The 19,591-nt window shown below is 39.3% G+C and overlaps 1 protein-coding gene across 5 annotated transcripts in view; it reads left to right on the top strand.

Moving 5' to 3' along the window:
• SZT2 (SZT2 subunit of KICSTOR complex) overlaps positions 1-19,591 on the top strand; it is a 482,374-nt gene that overhangs the window by 166,474 nt on the left and 296,309 nt on the right. For all 5 annotated transcript variants that reach the window (XM_053693604.1, XM_053693601.1, XM_053693602.1 and 2 more), the window contains 2 exons: positions 16,354-16,417; positions 16,529-16,714. In XM_053693604.1, the coding sequence (XP_053549579.1) occupies positions 16,354-16,417; positions 16,529-16,714 (250 nt within the window). The remainder of the gene's footprint in view (positions 1-16,353; positions 16,418-16,528; positions 16,715-19,591) is intronic.

Below are 19,591 nucleotides of genomic sequence, written 5' to 3'. Positions count from 1 at the left end.
TTTTTCCCTGCTGGTTATGGGTACAGTCCTTCCTTCCTGCTTTTCTTTCTGAAGACGGTCCTGTGCAGTTTACTAGCTTGGTAGCTAGGGTTGGCGACTTGTGTTCTCTTAGACCACCGTTTTCATCAGGAGAGGTAGAAGAGGTTTATGGCTTAAATCTTGGAATGCTGACATGGTGTCTAAATCTAGACTACTATCTCTATCTTTCCAGGGTAAGAATTTGTTTGGTAATCAATTGGATTCTACTATTTCCACTATCACTGGGGGGAAGGGAGTTTTTTTACCTCAAGATAAAAAGTCTAAGGGTAAATTTAAGGTTTTTGTTTCTTTCGTCAGAATAAAGAACAAAATAAGACTCTTTCTCCTAGGGCCTCTGGTTCCAATTGGAGACCATCTTCCAATTGGAATAAGACCAAACCTTATAAAAAAAACAAATCCAGCCCCCAAGACTGCATGAAATTATTTCAGGAAATTCTGTTCATAATCAGTGGATTCAGAATATTGTGTCTCAAGGGTATTGAATAGGTTTCAGAATAAGACCTCCCGTGGGAAGATTCTTTCTTTCTCATATTCCAACAAATCCTGTAAAAGCTCAGGCTTTTCTGAACTGTGTTTCAGACCTAGAGCTTTCAGGGGTGATTGTACCAGTTCCTCTCCAGGAGCAGGGTTTGGGGTTCTATTCAAATCTATTCATTGTTCCAAAGAAAGAGAATTCTTTCAGACCAGTTCTGTATCTGAAGTTTTAAAATCATTTTGTAAGAGTCCCAACTTTCAAGATGGTGACTATAAGGACTATTCTGCCTTTTGTTCAGCAAGGGCATTTTATGTCCACAATAGACTTACAGAATGTTTATCTTCATATTCCAATTCATCCAGACCACTATCGGTTTCTGAGATTCTCTTTTCTAGAGAAGCATTACCAATTTGTTGCTCTTCCATTTGGCCTAGTGACAGCTCCAAGAATCTTTTTGAAGGTTCTTGGTGCCCTTCTATCTGTAATCAGAGAGCAGGGTATTACAGTGTTTTCTTATTTGGACGATATCTTGGTACTAGCTCAGTCTTTTCATTTAGCAGAATCTCACACAAAACAACTAGTGTGGTTTCTTCAAAGGCATGGTTGGAGGATCAATTTACAAAAGAATTTCTTGATTCCTCAAACAAGGGTCACCTTTTTAGGTTTCCAGATAGATTTAGTGTCTATGACTCTGTCTTTAACAGACAAGGGGTGAATGAAATTGGTTTTAGCTCGTCTAAACCTCAGTCTCGATCATTCCCTTCAGTGGCTATGTGCATGGAGGTTTTAGGTCTTATGACTGCAGCATCGGACGCAATCCCCTTTGCTCGTTTTCATATGAGACCTCGGCAGCTTTGCATGCTGGATCAATGGTGCAGGGATTATTCTCAGATATCACAACTGATATACTTAAATCCCAACATTTAACTCTCTCTGTCTTGGTGGTTGGACCATCACCGTATTGTTCGAGGGGCCTCTTTTGTTCGTCCTTCCTGGGCTGTGATCTCAACAGATGCAAGTCTTTCAGGTTGGGGAGCTGTCTGGGGGTCTCTGACAGCATATGGGGTTTGGAAACCTTAAGAGGCGAGGTTACCAATCAATATTTTAGAACTCTGTGCTATTTTCAGAGCTCTTCAGGCTTGGCATCTATTAAAGAGAGAACTTTTCATTCATTTTCAGACAGTGGCATATGTCAATCTTAAGGGAGGGACTCGCAGCTCTTTAGCAATGAAAGAAGTATCTTGGATACTTTCTTGGGCGGAGTCCAATTCTTGTCTAATTTCTGCGATTCATATTCCAGGTGTAGACAATTGGGAAGCAGATTATCTCAGTCGTCAGACTTTGCATCCGGGGGAGTGGTCTCTCCATCCAGATGTGTTTCATCAGATTGTGCAGATGGTGGGCTCGTCCAGAAATAGATCTTATGGCCTCCCGTTTGAAGAAGAAACCTCCCAGATATCTTTCCAGATCCAAGGATCCTCAGGCAGAGATGGTGGATGCTTTAGCAGTTCCTTGGTTTTACCAACCTGCTTACCCTTTTCTGCCTCTAGTTCTTCTTCCAAGGGTGATATCCAAGATCATAATGGAACAACCTCATGTGTTTCTGATAGCACCATCATGGCCTCACAGGTTTTGGTATGCGGATCTTGTCCGGATGTCCAGTTGCCAACCTTGGCCACTTCCTTTAAGGCCAAACCTTCTGTCTCAAGGGCCGTTTTTCCATCAGGATCTCAAATCTCTAAATTTGAAGGTATGGAAATTGAACGCTTAGTTCTTAGTCATAGAGCTTTTTCTGACTCAGTGATTAACACTATGTTACATGCTTTGGTTTGTATCAAACCTGTTATTAAGTCTATTTCTCCTCCTTGGAGTCTCAATTTGGTTTTAGGGATATTGCAGGCTCCTCCTTTTGAGCCTATGCATTCTTTGGATATTAAATTACTTTCTTGGAAAGTGTTATTTCTTTATTTCTTTTGGCTATATTTTCTGCTAGAAGAGTTTCTGAATTGTCTTCTCTCTCTTGTGAGTCTCCTTATCTGATTTTCCATCAAGATAAAGCTGTTTTAAGGACTTTGTTTACATTTTTGCCTAAAGTGAATTCTAGCAACATTAGTAGGGGAATTGTTGTTCCTTCCTTTTGTCCTTATCCTAAGAATTCTATTGAGAGATCTCTACATTCTTTGGATGTGGTAAGAGCTTTGAAATACTATGTTGAGGCTACTAAGCATTTCAGAAAGACTTCTAGTCTATTTGTTATTTTCTCTGGTTCCAGGAAAGGTCTGAAAGCCTCTGCCATTTCTTTGGCATCTTGGTTGAAACTTTTGATTCACAAGGCTTATTTGGAGGTGGGGCAGTCTTCGCCTCAGAGAATTACAGCTCATTCTACTAGATCAGTTGCCACTTCTTGGGCTTTCAAGAATGAAGCTTCAGTTGATGAGATTTGCAAAGCAGCAACTTGGTCTTCTTTGCATACATTTACTAAATTTTACCATTTTTATGTATTTGCTTCTTCAGAAGCAGTATTTGGTAGAGAGGTTCTTCAGGCAGCTGTCTCAGTTTGATTATTTTGCCTATGATTTGAGTTTTTTAATTTTTTTTAAGAAAACTTAATTATTATTTGGATTTCATTTTTTCAGCGGAAATAGCTGTTTTTATTTTATCCCTCCCTCTCTAGTGACTCTGTGGATTTCCACATCTTGGTGTATTTATAGGCATTTTGAGGTTTGGTAAACTTTGCCCCCTCCTGGTAGGAATGTATATTGCATACGTCACTAGCTCATGGACTCTTGCCACTATGAAATAAATTCATTTATCAGGTAAGTTCTTACATAAATTATGTTTTTCTGCGGTTTTGGCCTGTTTCATCCTTGGTTACTCGCTGGAGTTACCCTTTTTTTGCTTTATTGCCTTTTGGGTTCTGGGGTCCTTCGGACTCCCTTATCTGAGGCCTTCTTCTTCCCTTCAGGGAGAATTTGGATATTGCCTGCCTTCTGGTCGGGGGTGAGTTTATTCGCAGGCTTAGAGTCTGCAGGACTTTGTCTCCTCAGACTGGCTGTTGGCTTGGTCGAGTCTAGTGGTCTGAGCGGTCTCTAGCAGGGGCCTTGCTGGATCTAACTGATGGGCAGTTACTTGTGCATTTTTCTTCTGGTGAAGCGTTTTTTTTATCGAGAGTTTGGGTGTTTTCAGGCTTTAGTGCCCTAAGAATGGGCCGCCTTTTGTATTGTTTTCCCAAAAGTAATGAATGCAGCTGTGGACTCTCCCCATTTATGAAGAAAAACTTAAATTATGTTTACTTGATAATTTTCTTTTCTTCGAACGGGGAGAGTCCACAGCTCCCCGCCCATGTTTTTATATGGGGCGGCCATAATTTTTTTTTTGTTCTTCTGGCACCTTTTTCACACTGATATTTCTCCTACTTTTCCTTGTTCTCTCGGCAGAATGACTGGGGGATGAGGGAAGTGGGGGAGGTATTTAAGCCTTTGGCTGGGGTGTCTTTGCCTCCTCCTGGTGGCCAGGTTCTGAATTCCCAAAAGTAATGAATGCAGCTGTGGACTCTCCCCGTCTGAAGAAAAGAAAATTATCAGGTAAGCATAATTTAAGTTATTGCAAACAAAAGTTATAAGGGCTCAACGATATGAGGTCTCAGGTGCTAGAGAGAAAAGGGCTTTAACATCTCTAAAGATGTCTATGTGTATATATATATATATATATATATATATATGTGTGTGTATATATATATATATATATATATATATATATATATATATATATATATATATATATATGTATGTATTAATATCCAATAATAATATGGATTAATCCAGGGAGTGCATATTATTGGACATTAATGAGTATTTTTCTTATGCACCCTGGTCTGGAGTAATTGTTGGCAAGTGAGAGTGCGCTACCTGGGTTCATTATATATATATATATATATATATATATATAGTGAAACAAATGGATAGCGTCAGCACTTTTTAGTAAAAGTATCCATTCTTTATCGAGGTAACAAACAAAATAAAAACAGCAACGTTTCGAGTCAACACAGACCCTTAGTCATGCTATGGATTATGGGAAATCACCTTCTTATATAGCACCTGTATGTTAATTGACCTTAATTGCTAGAACACTTCTTAGTTTCCATTTTGGATTTTTTTTTATCCCCTAACAGGTCAGAATGTTCAACAGTAATCCTTATACAAAACCGTAGTTTTTTTAATTGCTATACAGTTTAACTATATTATATATCTTGTGAACTTAACCCAAAACTATACATCTGCAAAAATAGTTTAAAAGAAGATTACAAAATTACAAAAATCCAATTAATTAAAAACAACATAATAAAAACAGGTGAAGATCATAGTCTTTGTTTAGACCATCCGGACTGAGGGTTTTTAGATGCTGTATCCATCATACCTCCCTTTTTTTTAAAAGTAACTCTCTGTTACCCCCTCTCCTTTGCTTAGGTATGTGGTCAATTATTTGGAATCTTAACTGACTGACAGAGTGTCCTGCATTTAAAAAAATTGGATGATACAGGAAGTGTCATATCCTTACATCTGATGGAAGATTTATGGGCACTAATCCTATCTTTGATGGGGTTGATAGTCTCACCCACATAGCCCCGCCCACATGGACACTTAAGGATGTATACCACATAATCTGTGTTACATGTATAGAGGCCTTTAATTTCACGTTTTTTATTATCATTTATCTGTGCTATGTATTTCCCTCTAATCATAGAGTTACACTGTGCACAGTTAAGGCAGGGGTATGATCCTCTATTAGCTGTAGTGAGATAATTTATGGTTTCTTTCTTATTTGTCCCCACATCTGATTTCACCACAAGGTCTCTAATATTTTTAACTCTTTTATAGGAATTAATTGGTGGCTTACAAAATTCCTCAATCTGTGGGTTAGTTTTGCTCAGTATATACCAATGTTTTTTGATGATTTTTGAAATATCATTACTAAATTGGTTATATACTGAGGAAAAGATAAGTTGTTTTTTATCACTCTGATTTTTGTTGGAATGTGTCGTATCTATTAAATCTTGTTGGGTACTTTGTGTCTCACTGATTTTGGATTTAACTATTTGTTCACTAGTAGTTATAATAGTTTGAGGGTAGCCTCTATCTATGAATTTTTTACCCATTTGCTTTAATCTTACTTCCTGTAGATCCTTCTCCTTCACATTACGCATAGTTCTGAAAAACTGGCTCTTTGGAATAGCATTAAATACCCTATCTGGGTGATAGCTCTCAAAATGAAGCAGTGTGTTGCGGTCTGTTGGTTTACAATATAAATCTGTTACTAGAAGACCATCTTTTTTGTATACTAGAGTGTCAAGGTAACTCACTTTCACCTGCGAATGACTAACCGTAAACTGTGAGCTACCAATGCTATTGTTGAGTTCATTTACAAAACTCTCTAAGGTCTCCAATGTGCCCCCCCATACGCCAAATATATCATCTATATACCGCAGCCATACTTACAATTTCCGTGATAGTTACTATTTGGATAAACATATCTTTTTTCAAATTGGCTTACGAATATATTGGCGTATGAGGGGGCTACATTGGAGCCCATGGCCGTACCCTTTTTCTGTATATAGTAGGTATCTTGGAATAAAAAAATAGTTAAGATGCAGGATAATATTGAGCATCTCCTCTATGAAATCACATTGCATATTGGTATACCCCTGATCTTTTTTTAATAAGGTCTAGTACAGATTGAACTCCTGACTCACGTGGGATTGATGTATATAAACTCACTATATCTAGTGAGAATAGTATATCATTTTCACTAACTGCCACTTTATCTATTTTAGTCAAAAAAGAAACCATAAATTATCTCACTACAGCTAATAGAGGATCATACCCCTGCCTTAACTGTGCACAGTGTAACTCTATGATTAGAGGGAAATACATAGCACAGATAAATGATAATAAAAAACGTGAAATTAAAGGCCTCTATACATGTAACACAGATTATGTGGTATACATCCTTAAGTGTCCATGTGGGCGGAGCTATGTGGGTGAGACTATCAACCCCATCAAAGATAGGATTAGTGCCCATAAATCTTCCATCAGATGTAAGGATATGACACTTCCTGTATCATCCCATTTTTTAAATGCAGGACACTCTGTCAGTCAGTTAAGATTCCAAATAATTGACCACATACCTAAGCAAAGGAGAGGGGGTAACAGAGAGTTACTTTAAAAAAAAACGGGAGGTATGGTGGATACAGCATCTAAAAACCCTCAGTCCGGATGGTCTAAACAAAGACTATGATCTTCACCTGTTTTTATAATGTTGTTTTTAATTAATTGGATTTTTGTAATTTTGTAATCATCTTTTAAACTATTTTTGCAGATGTATAGTCTTGGGTTAAGTTCACAAGATATATAATATAGTTAAACTGTATAGCAATTAAAAAAACTATGGTTTTGTATAAGGATTACTGTTGAACATTCTGACCTGTTAGGGGATAAAAAAAAATCCAAAATGGAAACTAAGAAGTGTTCTAGCAATTAAGGTCAATTAACATACAGGTGCTATATAAGAAGGTGATTTCCCATAATCCATAGCATGACTAAGGGTCTGTGTTGACTCGAAACGTTGCTGTTTTTATTTTGTTTGTTACCTCAATAAAGAATGGATACTTTTACTAAAAAGTGCTGACGCTATCCATTTGTTTCACTATATGTATATATGTGAGGTTGGCAGACCTCACCTAGCGTACGTGCACTACTCAAGAAGGTATAAATATGTTGAAATACATGCTGGAATAATAATGAAAGGTGCTGCACTTACCTATTGGAGTTGTATCTATACTTACCTGCTACAAGTCACGTGCACCTGAGGATAACATGGAGGTAACAGATGAAGACATGGATGTTTTCTCATATTCGGACATAGATGCTTCAAGAATCACAGCTCTGGCAAGGGGTCCAAGGGACTTCCTAAAAGGTACATCAAATACCAATATTGTTAGAGACTGGGAAAAGGCAAGGAAAGAACTACTGTCATATGAAATGCATAGTGTCACCTTGGCTGAATACTTTCGGGTGAGACGAATTCCAAGGGGTCTAAGAATAAAATTAAGACCTACAATTATGACCAACAATGACAAATACAAGAAGAGATTCAAATGCATTCTAAATAAATGCTCATTCGACATCATTGTGTGGACGGTTGAATGCCTGCAGGAAGAAATTGAGACACAAAAAGTTACTGTGTCTGAAAGTGAAAACAAATTAAACACTCACTTTCTCCTGTTAAGTGTAGTCAGTCCACGGGTCATCCATTACTTATGGAATATATCTCTTCCTAACAGGAAACTGCAAGAGAATTACCCAGCAGAGCTGCTATATAGCTCCTCCCCTCACATATCATACTCAGTCATTCTCTTGCAGCCTAACTAAAAAGGAAGCTGTGAGAGATCTGTGGTGTTTTTTAACTTAGTTTATTTCTACAATCAAAAGTTTGTTATTTTTAAATGGCACCGGAGTGTGCTGTTTATTCTCAGGCAGCATTAGAAGAAGAATCTGCCTGGGTTTTTTTCTATGGTCTTAGCAGACGTAACTAAGATCCACTGGCTGTTTCTCATCTGAGGAGTGAGGTAACTTCAGAGAAGGGGAATAGCATGCAGGGCTCCCCTGCAACAAATGAGGTATGTGCAGTAAATTATTTTCTGAGGAATGGAATTGACTGAGAAAATACTGCTGATACCATTGTAAAGTAAGTTCAGCCTTAAATGCAGTGATAGCGACTGAATGTATTTTTCTAAGGAATGGAATTGACTCTGAAAATACTGTTAATACTGAAATAATGTATGAGCCTTAACTGCAGTAAAAACGACTGGTAGCAGGCTTATTAATAATAATACATAACTTTCAAATGTATGTTTAAAACGTTTACTGTCTTGTTAATCGTTTTTGTGAGGTACTTGGTGATAAAACTTATTAGGGCATGATTTTTACCACATGGCCATTTTTGTTTTCTGCATAGAAACAGTTTCTGAGCTTCCCCACTGTTGTAATATGAGTGGGAGGGGCCTATTTTAGTGCTTTTTTGCGCAGTAAAAATTCAGTCACAATCTGTCTACTTCATCCTCCATGATCCAGATCGTCTCTAGAGAGCTCAGGGGTCTTCAAAATCCATTTTGAGGGAGGTAATCAGGCACAGCAGTCCTGTGACAGTGTATTTGACTGTGAGAAAAACGTTAATTATATAATTGTTATCCGTTTTTGGGTACTAAGGGGTTAATCATCCATTTGCTGGTGGGTGCAATCCTTTGCTAACTTAATACATTTACTGTGAAAATTTGGTTGCTATAACTATTTTGGTCATTGTTATTTCAACTGTGTCAGTTTTTCTGTGCTTCTTAAAGGCACAGTAACGTTTTTTATATTGCTTGTAAATTAATTTTGAAAAGTATTTCCAAGTTTGCTAGTCTCATTGCTAGTTTGTTTAAACATGTCTGACTCAGATGAATCTCTTTGTTCACTATGTTTAAAGGCCAATGTGGAGCCCAATAGAAATTTGTGTACTAATTGCATTGATGCTACTTTAAATAAAAGTCAATCTTTACATGTAAAGAAATTATCACCAGACGACGAGGGGGAAGTTATGCCGACTAACTCTCCTCACGTGTCAGTACCTTCGCCTCCCGCTCAGGAGGTGCGTGATTTTGTGGCGCCAAGTACATCAGGGAGGCCCTTACAAATCACTTTGCAAGACATGGCTACTGTTATGACAGAAGTATTATCTAAGTTGCCAGAATTAAGAGGCAAGCGCGATAGCTCTGGGTTAAGTATAGAGCGCGCGGATGAGATGAGAGCCATGTCAGATACTGCGTCACAGTTTGCAGAACGTGAGGACGGAGAGCTTCATTCTGTGGGTGACGGATCTGATCCAGGGAGACTGGATTCAGAGATTTCCAATTTTAAATTTAAGCTAGAGAACCTCCGCACATTGCTAGGGGAGGTATTAGCGGCTCTGAATGATTGTAACACGGTTGCAATTCCAGAGAAATTATGTAGGTTGGATAGATACTATGCGGTACCGGTGTGTACTGACGTATTTCCTATACCAAAAAGGCTTACAGAGATTATTAGCAAGGAGTGGGATAGACCGGGTGTGCCTTTTACCCCTCCTCCCATATTTAGGAAAATGTTTCCTATTGACGCCGCCACACGAGACTTATGGCAGACGGTCCCTAAGGTGGAGGGAGCAGTTTCTACTTTAGCTAAGCGTACCACTATCCCGGTGGAGGATAGTTGTGCCTTTTCAGATCCAATGGATAAAAAATTAGAGGGTTACCTTAAGAAAATGTTTGTTCAACAAGGTTTTATTTTACAGCCCCTCGCATGCATTGCGCCTGTCACTGCTGCGGCAGCATTCTGGTTTGAGTCTCTGGAAGAGGCCATTCGCTCAGCTCCATTGGATGAAATAATCAACAAGCTTAAGACACTTAAGCTAGCTAACGCATTTGTTTCTGATGCCGTTGTGCATTTAACCAAACTTACGGCTAAGAACTCCGGATTCGCCATCCAAGCGCGCAGAGCGCTATGGCTTAAATCCTGGTCAGCTGACGTGACTTCTAAATCTAAATTGCTTAATATTCCTTTCAAAGGGCAGACCTTATTCGGGCCCGGCTTTAAAGAAATTATTGCTGACATTACGGGAGGTAAGGGCCATGCTCTACCTCAGGACAGGGCCAAATCAAAGGCCAAACAGTCTAATTTTCGTGCCTTTCGTAACTTCAAGGCAGGAGCAGCATCAACTTCCTCCACTCCAAAACAGGAAGGAGCTGTTGCTCGTTACAGACAGGGCTGGAAAGTTAACCAGTCCTGGAACAGGGGCAAGCAGGCCAAGAAACCTGCTGCTGCCCCCAAAACAGCATGAAGAGAGGGCCCCCTATCCGGAAACGGATCTAGTGGGGGGCAGACTTTCTCTCTTCGCCCAGGCTTGGGCAAGAGATGTCCAGGATCCCTGGGCGTTGGAGATCATATCTCAGGGATATCTCCTGGACTTCAAAACTTCTCCTCCACGGGGGAGATTTCATCTTTCAAGGTTATCAGCAAACCAAATAAAGAAAGAGGCGTTTCTACGCTGTGTACAAGACCTCTTACTAATGGGGGTAATCCACCCAGTTCCGCGGACGGAACACGGGCAGGGATTCTATTCAAACCTATTTGTGGTTCCCAAGAAAGAGGGAACCTTCAGGCCAATCTTGGACTTAAAAATCCTAAACAAATTTCTAAGAGTTCCATCATTCAAAATGGAAACTATTCGAACCATCCTTCCCATGATCCAAGAGGGTCAGTACATGACCACAGTAGATCTAAAGGATGCCTACCTTCACATACCGATTCACAAGGACCATTACCGGTATCTGAGATTTGCCTTCCTAGACAGGCATTACCAGTTTGTAGCTCTTCCCTTTGGATTAGCTACGGCTCCAAGAATCTTTACAAAAATTCTAGGATCACTTCTGGCGGTACTAAGACCGCGAGGCATAGCGGTGACTCCGTACCTAGACGACATTCTGATACAAGCGTCAAGTTTTCAAACTGCCAAGTCTCATACAGAGATAGTTCTGGCATTTCTGAGGTCGCATGGGTGGAAGGTGAACGTGGAAAAGAGTTCTCTATTACCACTTACAAGAGTTCCCTTTCTAGGGACTCTTATAGATTCTGTAGAGATGAAAATTTACCTGACAGAGGCCAGGTTATTAAAACTTCTAAATGCTTGCCGTGTCCTTCACTCCATTCCACACCCGTCAGTAGCTCAGTGCATGGAAGTAATCGGCTTAATGGTAGCGGCAATGGACATAGTACCATTTGCGCGCCTGCATCTCAGACCGCTGCAATTGTGCATGCTAAATCAGTGGAACGGGGATTACTCGGATTTGTCCCCCCTACTAAATCTGGACCAAGAGACCAGAGATTCTCTTCTATGGTGGCTTTCTCGGCCACATCTGTCCAAGGGGATGACCTTTCGCAGGCCAGATTGGACGATTGTAACAACAGACGCCAGCCTTCAATTCCCTGAAAGCTCAGGGATTATGGACTCAGGAGGAGAAACTCCTCCCAATAAATATTCTGGAGTTAAGAGCAATATTCAATGCTCTCCTAGCTTGGACTCAGTTAGCAACTCTGAGGTTCATCAGATTTCAGTCGGACAACATCACGACTGTGGCTTACATCAACCATCAAGGGGGAACCAGAAGTTCCCTAGCGATGTTGGAAGTCTCAAAGATAATTCGCTGGGCAGAGTCTCACTCTTGCCACCTGTCAGCGATCTACATCCCAGGCGTGGAGAACTGGGAGGCGGGTTTTCTAAGTCGCCAGACTTTTCATCCGGGGGAGTGGGAGCTTCATCCGGAGGTCTTTGCTCAACTGATTCGTCGTTGGGGCAAACCAGATCTGGATCTCATGGCGTCTCGTCAGAACGCCAAGCTTCCTTGTTACGGATCCAGGTCCAGGGACCCGGGAGCGGTGCTGATAGATGCTTTGACAGCCCCTTGGGTCTTCAACATGGCTTATGTGTTTCCACCATTCCCGATGCTTCCTCGTTTGATTGCCAAGATCAAACGGGAGAGAGCTTCGGTGATTCTGATAGCGCCTGCGTGGCCACGCAGGACCTGGTATGCAGACCTAGTGTACATGTCGTCCTGTCCACCGTGGTCTCTGCCTCTGAGACAGGACCTTCTAATTCAGGGTCCTTTCAAACATCCAAATCTAATTTCTCTGAGGCTGACTGCATGGAGATTGAACGCTTGATTCTATCAAAGCGTGGCTTCTCGGAGTCGGTTATTGATACCTTAATACAGGCTAGGAAGCCTGTTACCAGAAAAATTTACCATAAGATATGGCATAAATATTTACATTGGTGCGAATCCAAGAGTTACTCATTGAGTAAGGTTAGGATTCCTAGGATATTGTCCTTTCTACAAGAGGGTTTAGAAAAGGGCTTATCTACTAGTTCGTTAAAGGGACAGATTTCTGCTCTGTCTATTCTTCTACACAAACGTCTGGCTGAAGTTCCAGACGTTCAGGCTTTCTGTCAGGCCTTAACTAGGATTAAGCCTGTGTTTAAGTCTGTTGCTCCGCCGTGGAGCTTAAACTTAGTTCTTAATGTTCTTCAAGGCGTTCCATTTGAACCCCTTCATTCCATTGATATCAAGCTGTTATCTTGGAAAGTTCTGTTTTTGATGGCTATTTCCTCGGCTCGAAGAGTCTCTGAGTTATCTGCCTTACATTGTGATTCTCCTTATCTGATTTTTCATTCAGACAAGGTAGTCCTGCGTACTAAACCTGGGTTCTTACCCAAGGTAGTTACTAACAGGAATATCAATCAAGAGATTGTTGTTCCATCTCTGTGTCCTAACCCTTCTTCAAAGAAGGAACGACTTTTGCATAATCTGGACGTAGTCCGTGCCCTGAAATTCTATTTGCAGGCAACTAAGGATTTTCGTCAAACTTCTTCCCTGTTTGTCGTTTACTCTGGACAGAGGAGAGGTCAAAAGGCTTCGGCTACCTCTCTCTCTCTTTTTGGCTTCGTAGCATAATACGCTTAGCCTATGAGACTGCTGGACAGCAGACTCCTGAAAGGATTACAGCTCATTCTACTAGAGCTGTGGCTTCCACCTGGGCCTTTAAAAATGAGGCCTCTGTTGAACAGATTTGCAAGGCTGCGACTTGGTCTTCGCTTCACACTTTTTCAAAATTTTACAAATTTGACACTTTTGCTTCGTCGGAGGCTATTTTTGGGAGAAAGGTACTTCAGGCAGTGGTTCCTTCTGTTTAATGTTCCTGCCTTGTCCCTCCCTTCATCCGTGTACTTTAGCTTTGGTATTGGTATTCCATAAGTAATGGATGACCCGTGGACTGACTACACTTAACAGGAGAAAACATAATTTATGCTTACCTGATAAATTCCTTTCTCCTGTAGTGTAGTCAGTCCACGGCCCGCCCTGTTTTTACGGCAGGTCTAAATTTTAATTAAACTCCAGTCACCACTGTACCCTATGGTTCCTCCTTTCTCGTCTGCTTTGGTCGAATGACTGAGTATGATATGTGAGGGGAGGAGCTATATAGCAGCTCTGCTGGGTAATTCTCTTGCAGTTTCCTGTTAGGAAGAGATATATTCCATAAGTAATGGATGACCCGTGGACTGACTACACTACAGGAGAAAGGAATTTATCAGGTAAGCATAAATTATGTTTTTCTGCAGATGAATTGGCCAAAACGAAGAAGGAGATTGACAAAATCCTGGACGATTACCAGAAAGAGTTAAAGGACATCAAGAGGCAGAAGTTCAGCCGTGATGACGAGGACTACAAAGCAAATCACGTGTACCGCTGGACCAATGAGGGAGATGCCTATGACGTCGGAAAGAGGCGACCAGGAAGAGGATGCGGCGCATGGAGAGGAATGAGGCACGCCACAGAGAAAATCACGACAATGAACAGCGACTCATCCTCATCAGAGGATTTTTTGTACATGAGGACAGATGCCGATACCGGAGGGGAGGACGGAAACATAATAGCCGTAGGCACTTACCCCCAACAATCCAACAGGTTAAGGAACAGGCATTTCCCAAGGGGCCGCAAGAAGTAAATGGGACTTCACATCCACTACTGCAAACCAAGGAAAGCGAAGACAATGGTAACGTACAAACTACATCATCCGTTTTTATAGACTTTGCATTACCTATTGACACTAGCCACAATAACATGTCAGTTTTAAAGGAAAATGTAACAGAGACATTAGTCATTAATATCTCCAAATATGAACTGACCAAAGATGAATTAAGTGTTCTAAATAAAGGGTTATCATTTTGTCCCACAGTATATGCAAACCAATTTACCCTTGAAAAAGACCTATATCGTTTCTTTAGAAATTTGAGATTGAAAGCATATTTTGGTAATTTATCTGAGATTGGTATTTGTAATAGATCTAATAATACACCGGCTGGGAGAGGGACATTTGATACTCAACCCTTAGAATTGAGAAACAAGTCTAGGTTTGTACCCAGTACTTCTAACTCAGGGGTAGAAACATATATAAATTTTGTTCAAGCTGATATTAATAAATTGCATACAACATCTAAATGTGGAATGAGTACAAATATTACTTAGCAGAACGTAAGGCCCTGAAAGATCTGTCTAATAACAATTTAATTGAGATTAAGAATGCTGACAAGGGCGGAGCTGTAGTAGTGCTAGATAGAGAGTACTACATACAGGAAATCTTAGCCCAACTATCAGATGGTGGAGTGTACCAAAAGGAAATAGCTGCATTAGTCAATAAAGCCCAGGCCAACAAAGTTATTACTAAGGATCTAGCTATATTTTTAGTAAAGAAAGATCCGATTACACCTGTATTTTACACTACCCCTAAAATTCACAAAAATCTGAAAGAGCCACCAGGCAGACCCATAGTGGCTAGCACTGAATCAATTTTTGCTAATATAGCTATCTTCCTCGACAAGATTCTGAATCCCATAGCTGCAAATCAGAAATCCTTTTTAAAAGATACAGGGGATTTTTTGACTAAAATAGATAAAGTGGCAGTTAGTGAAAATGATATACTAGTCTCACTAGATATAGTGAGTTTATATACATCAATCCCACATGAGTCAGGAGTTCAGTCTGTACTAGACCTTATTAAAAAAGATCAGGGGTATACCAATATGCAATGTGATTTCATAGAGGAGATGATCAATATTATCCTGCATCTTAACTATTTTTTATTCCAAGATTCCTACTATATACAAAAAAAGGGTATAAGTATTAATATTTTCATGTCTGGTTAGCGCACTTGACAATATGTGATTGTGTTTGGGCACGAGTAGCACTTTTTTTTGCTCAATTGACTTCCGATAGGAAATAGGTTATTTCGCATGCCAAATTCTAAGTTCGGCTTTTTATGCATGTTGGGTTATCACGTGAGCGAAAGAGATTTACTTTTAACTTGTAATACAAGCGCAACCCGATGCATGTAGAAAGCTTACTTCTAGCGGAGTTAATTAGCACTCCACTTGTAACCTGGCCCAAAATAATCTGTACTGCATGTGCCTCCCCTCTTCTGTTATCTTCAGGTGATTGCATTGATTTTCAGTTAAACAGGTTTATTTTTAAAAAGAAACAAACAGACCCAACTATGTTTCTCCACTCAATAACTAAATATAACTAAATATTTATATATACACTGAATGCAAATTTTCCTACAAATATCCCCAAAACAACCGCTTAGTGTACTTACTACTATTTAAAAATAACATTGTTGACTACCATGAGCAGCAACACTGAGAATTCACCTTAAGAGAATCTTATTGCTTGAGAGTCTGTGTGACAGAGAGGGGCAGGATGTAAAGGGACAGTAAAGTCATAATTAGACATTCACGATTCAGATAGAGAATAGAATTTTAAACAACTTTCCAATTTACTTTAATTATTTAATTTGCTTCCTTCTCTTGTTATCCTATGCTGAAAGGTTTATCTAGGTAAGCTCCAGTATTGCATTGCTGCTCTTTCAACAAATGATACCAAGAGAATGAAGAAAATTTGATAATCGAAATAAACTGGAAAGTTCTTTAAAATTGTATGTTCTACCAAAATCATGAAAGAAAAATGTTGGGTTTCATGTCCTTTTAACACTGAATGCTTGTTCATGAGTAAGGGATACACGCACAATCAATGATATTAGGAAGCTACTCTCTCCTTCACTGGTCGGACGTTCCAGTACAAGCTTGATGGAATGTTGTGTTTTAGGGGGGGATTTATAACTGAAGTTTAATATCCCTTTGTTTTTTCCCTCTACCAGATACTCTGCTCTTTCAAGGCTCCCTCCAGAGCACAAACAGGCAATAGAAATTACAATGAGCGAGGTGAATTTCTTTTGCTTAATTTTTTCTTTGTACACAATGTTCTAATGTCCGTTGTCACCTCCACTGTTACTCATTCTGCTTCCTCTGGTTTGTGCTACTTCTTTATCCTAGATCCGCTGGTTGCTTGAGGATGAGCTGGTCTCTGCTTTACGCCACTCAAGTGTCATCAGTCGCTCTGTCCTCCATAAAGTACTTTTCCATGTCTGTGGGTCAGAGGGACGGAAACATTGTCACAGGGAACTTGTCCAGCTGCAGTTTGTGTTTGGACCTGAACATTCTCTGCAAAAGTTTAAAGAGGTGATTTGTTCCTAGCCTGGCTTTTTGCTTATTGGAAATGTTGTATACTGTCTGTTTGGTATGTGACGTCTCATCTCCCTTCATTGGCTGATTAGGGGAAGGTATACGTGAGGTTCTGCACTGATCAAGCAGTCACTTTGCACAGTGTTTGTAGGGTCAGGGTTTTGGATCTTGTAGTGTGTACTTTAGCCTCCCTGAATTTAGTTAAAAAAGCCATCAATCTTCAGTTAAAAGGATAAAAAGGGAAAAAATTAAATGTGCGCAGGCCCTTACAGGATATGTGCATATGCCACTAAAAAAACAGTAAAATGACTAGAAGCATTTTTGCTAATGTAAGTATATTGCAAAAAAAATTCTATTTCAAATTGAAATGCACTTTTCATTTTTTATCTTTCTATTCCTATAATTTGCAGGAAAAGTGTGAGAATATGTTACAAACTTTTTTTTACTACTATAAGCAAACACTTGATCTGCAAATTACATTTTGATGTTAAGGAGACTTCAAGGGAACAATAATACAATGCTATAATGCGCTAGAACATTTTAAATGGACATAAAAACACAAAAAGGAAATGCTTTGATGTGTCATATACAAGCAGTAGCACACTAATAAAATTCTCTAACTATGTGTTTAACCCCAGGAGAAGGGCTAAACACATAATTAAAGTAAGCTCCAGAGCGGAAATGCAGCCCTGTAATAGCACTATTACTACGTTTCACTCCAGGAGCCGCACTATTTAACCCCTTAGATTGAAAACAGCCGACATGCTGTCGTTAAAGGGACATGAAATTCAAAATTAAACTTTCACGATTCAGATAAAGAATGTAATATAAGAAACATTCAATTTATTTATATTTAGAACTTTACCTCTTTCTCTTGGTATCCTTTGTTTCATGTAAGTTCAGCTTTGTATTTTATGTCTCCTTAAGGTAATGACAAAAAAGATGGCGTATTTAATACTGAATCTATGGTTTATGTTTTTCCTACTTACGAATGGTCTAAACCACTTAAGAAGTTTTTATTTATTTTCTCAGGTTTAAACAATGTTATCTTTTTCAGGGATTTCTGTTTATAGTGTTTTGTAGGTATGTGTATAAGACTTATTGTGACGTACAGGGTTAACCAACGCTGCATTACCAGTGTATCACAGAAAGGGTTAACTGACCTATTCCACCTTAACCAGTTTGTCAAAGTCTAGCCACTCTAGGTAAGACTGTAACTTAGTTCAGTGCAAGGGTTAATAAACACTCTCTAGTCTCTACTAAACCCAGCAAAAATGCCCAAACTCCTCTTTAATGCTCAAAACAGTAAACCTACTGCCACCACTTTAAGATTATTATATGGGAAATCCTAACTCTTACAATTTAGCAAAAATAAATCTAAACACAGCACTCTTTTCCGTATCGTGGATCAAATATTCAATATAAACGAGGTAGGGAACAGCAGCCAGCAGTGGGCATGGAGCAAAGTGTCAGAAAACTCCTCAATGCAAAGTATAAAAGGAAAGATCACTCCAGCCCAATAATCAGACCTTTATTGCTTCATATTCATTCTATGTACCTCCACCAGGAGGCGCCATAGAGTATGAACAAGCTGTGATTGTATTAGTCAGTTACACTTTCAAATCATTGAAAGGATAGAAATTTCCAGGAGAGGGAGTGATCGAGAAAATCTATTAAAAATTAGAGAAATGTATTGGATTCATAAGCTGCAGACTCTTACACCAAAGGGTCTTAATAAAGACTTTGATGGGTCCCTGTTTAGGCAATGATAATATTTATGCAAATGTTTTATATTTGTGTGTTTGCCTTTTCTCATTTTGTTCATAGATTCTGATATTAATGGGTAGTGCTCTCATTGTTTTTAATTTTTGTATATATTTTTGCTACAATTTATTTCCAATATATACCACACCATATGGTACTATGTCTTTAAGAGAATAAAATGCAATATGTGTCAATGCTATTATTCATTGTAATCATTAGATGGCAGCGACCATACAGGATGTGGATGTGTCCTTATACCTAGATTCAGGTATAAAGGTAGCCATTTTATATACATTTGTAGACATGACTAAGGACCTGTGAGAGGTCTGAAATGTTGTTGTTTGTATTTTGGGACCATCAAGCAAAAAAAAAGGTCTGATGATTTACATATTGGGCTGGAGTGATCTCTCCTTTTATACTGTGGATCAAATATTCTACACAGGCAAAAGCTTGATAAAGGAACATTTATTATGAACAAAAAAGCATCACAGTGCATCTATCTAAAAAAAAAGGAGTTAAACAAAGCAAAACCGTTTTAAACAAATAAAACATTTGAAATGTAACAGAACCTATAACTTTGCCAGATAAGCCTCTGCTCCAAGGAAATGGCAGAAATATTGTCAAACACGCTGCTGCACGCAGCCTCCCATGTAGAATGACAATTACTTTGCTGAAACCACAATTGAATATTTTTTTTTCCTGAGGTCAGGTTTCTGAACAGGCCCCTTCCAGAGTGGGCAAGGAACGTAGCCACCCCTTTTTTATGGTATGACATACATTCATTGCAAGCCCTGGCTGAAGTTATAGGATAGCTTATAATTTTAGTAATGTAAATACAGTACACATAAAAACATTCCCATTGTGATATCATGAGAATTATTTTGATACCAAACATGACAGGTCTGTCATATTTGGTCATACTCTAACATAAAATCGATAAAAACATGTCTTAATATATCCTTGTGTTTTCAACTCCAGTTGACCTCAGTCTCTGTCTTGATACAGGACACTGTTTTTTGTCACCCTGTGTTGACATCTTTTTCTCATAAAAATCACTGTAGTGAGAAGATTGAATTACTCCCCCTCCTGTATCTAGTTGAACCAGATATA

This window comes from Bombina bombina, chromosome 10 (assembly GCF_027579735.1).
Source record: "Bombina bombina isolate aBomBom1 chromosome 10, aBomBom1.pri, whole genome shotgun sequence".
NCBI classification, from domain to species: domain Eukaryota; kingdom Metazoa; phylum Chordata; class Amphibia; order Anura; family Bombinatoridae; genus Bombina; species Bombina bombina.
The sequence above is the reverse complement of the archived record's forward strand: the minus strand, read 5'-3'. Positions and strand labels throughout refer to the sequence as shown.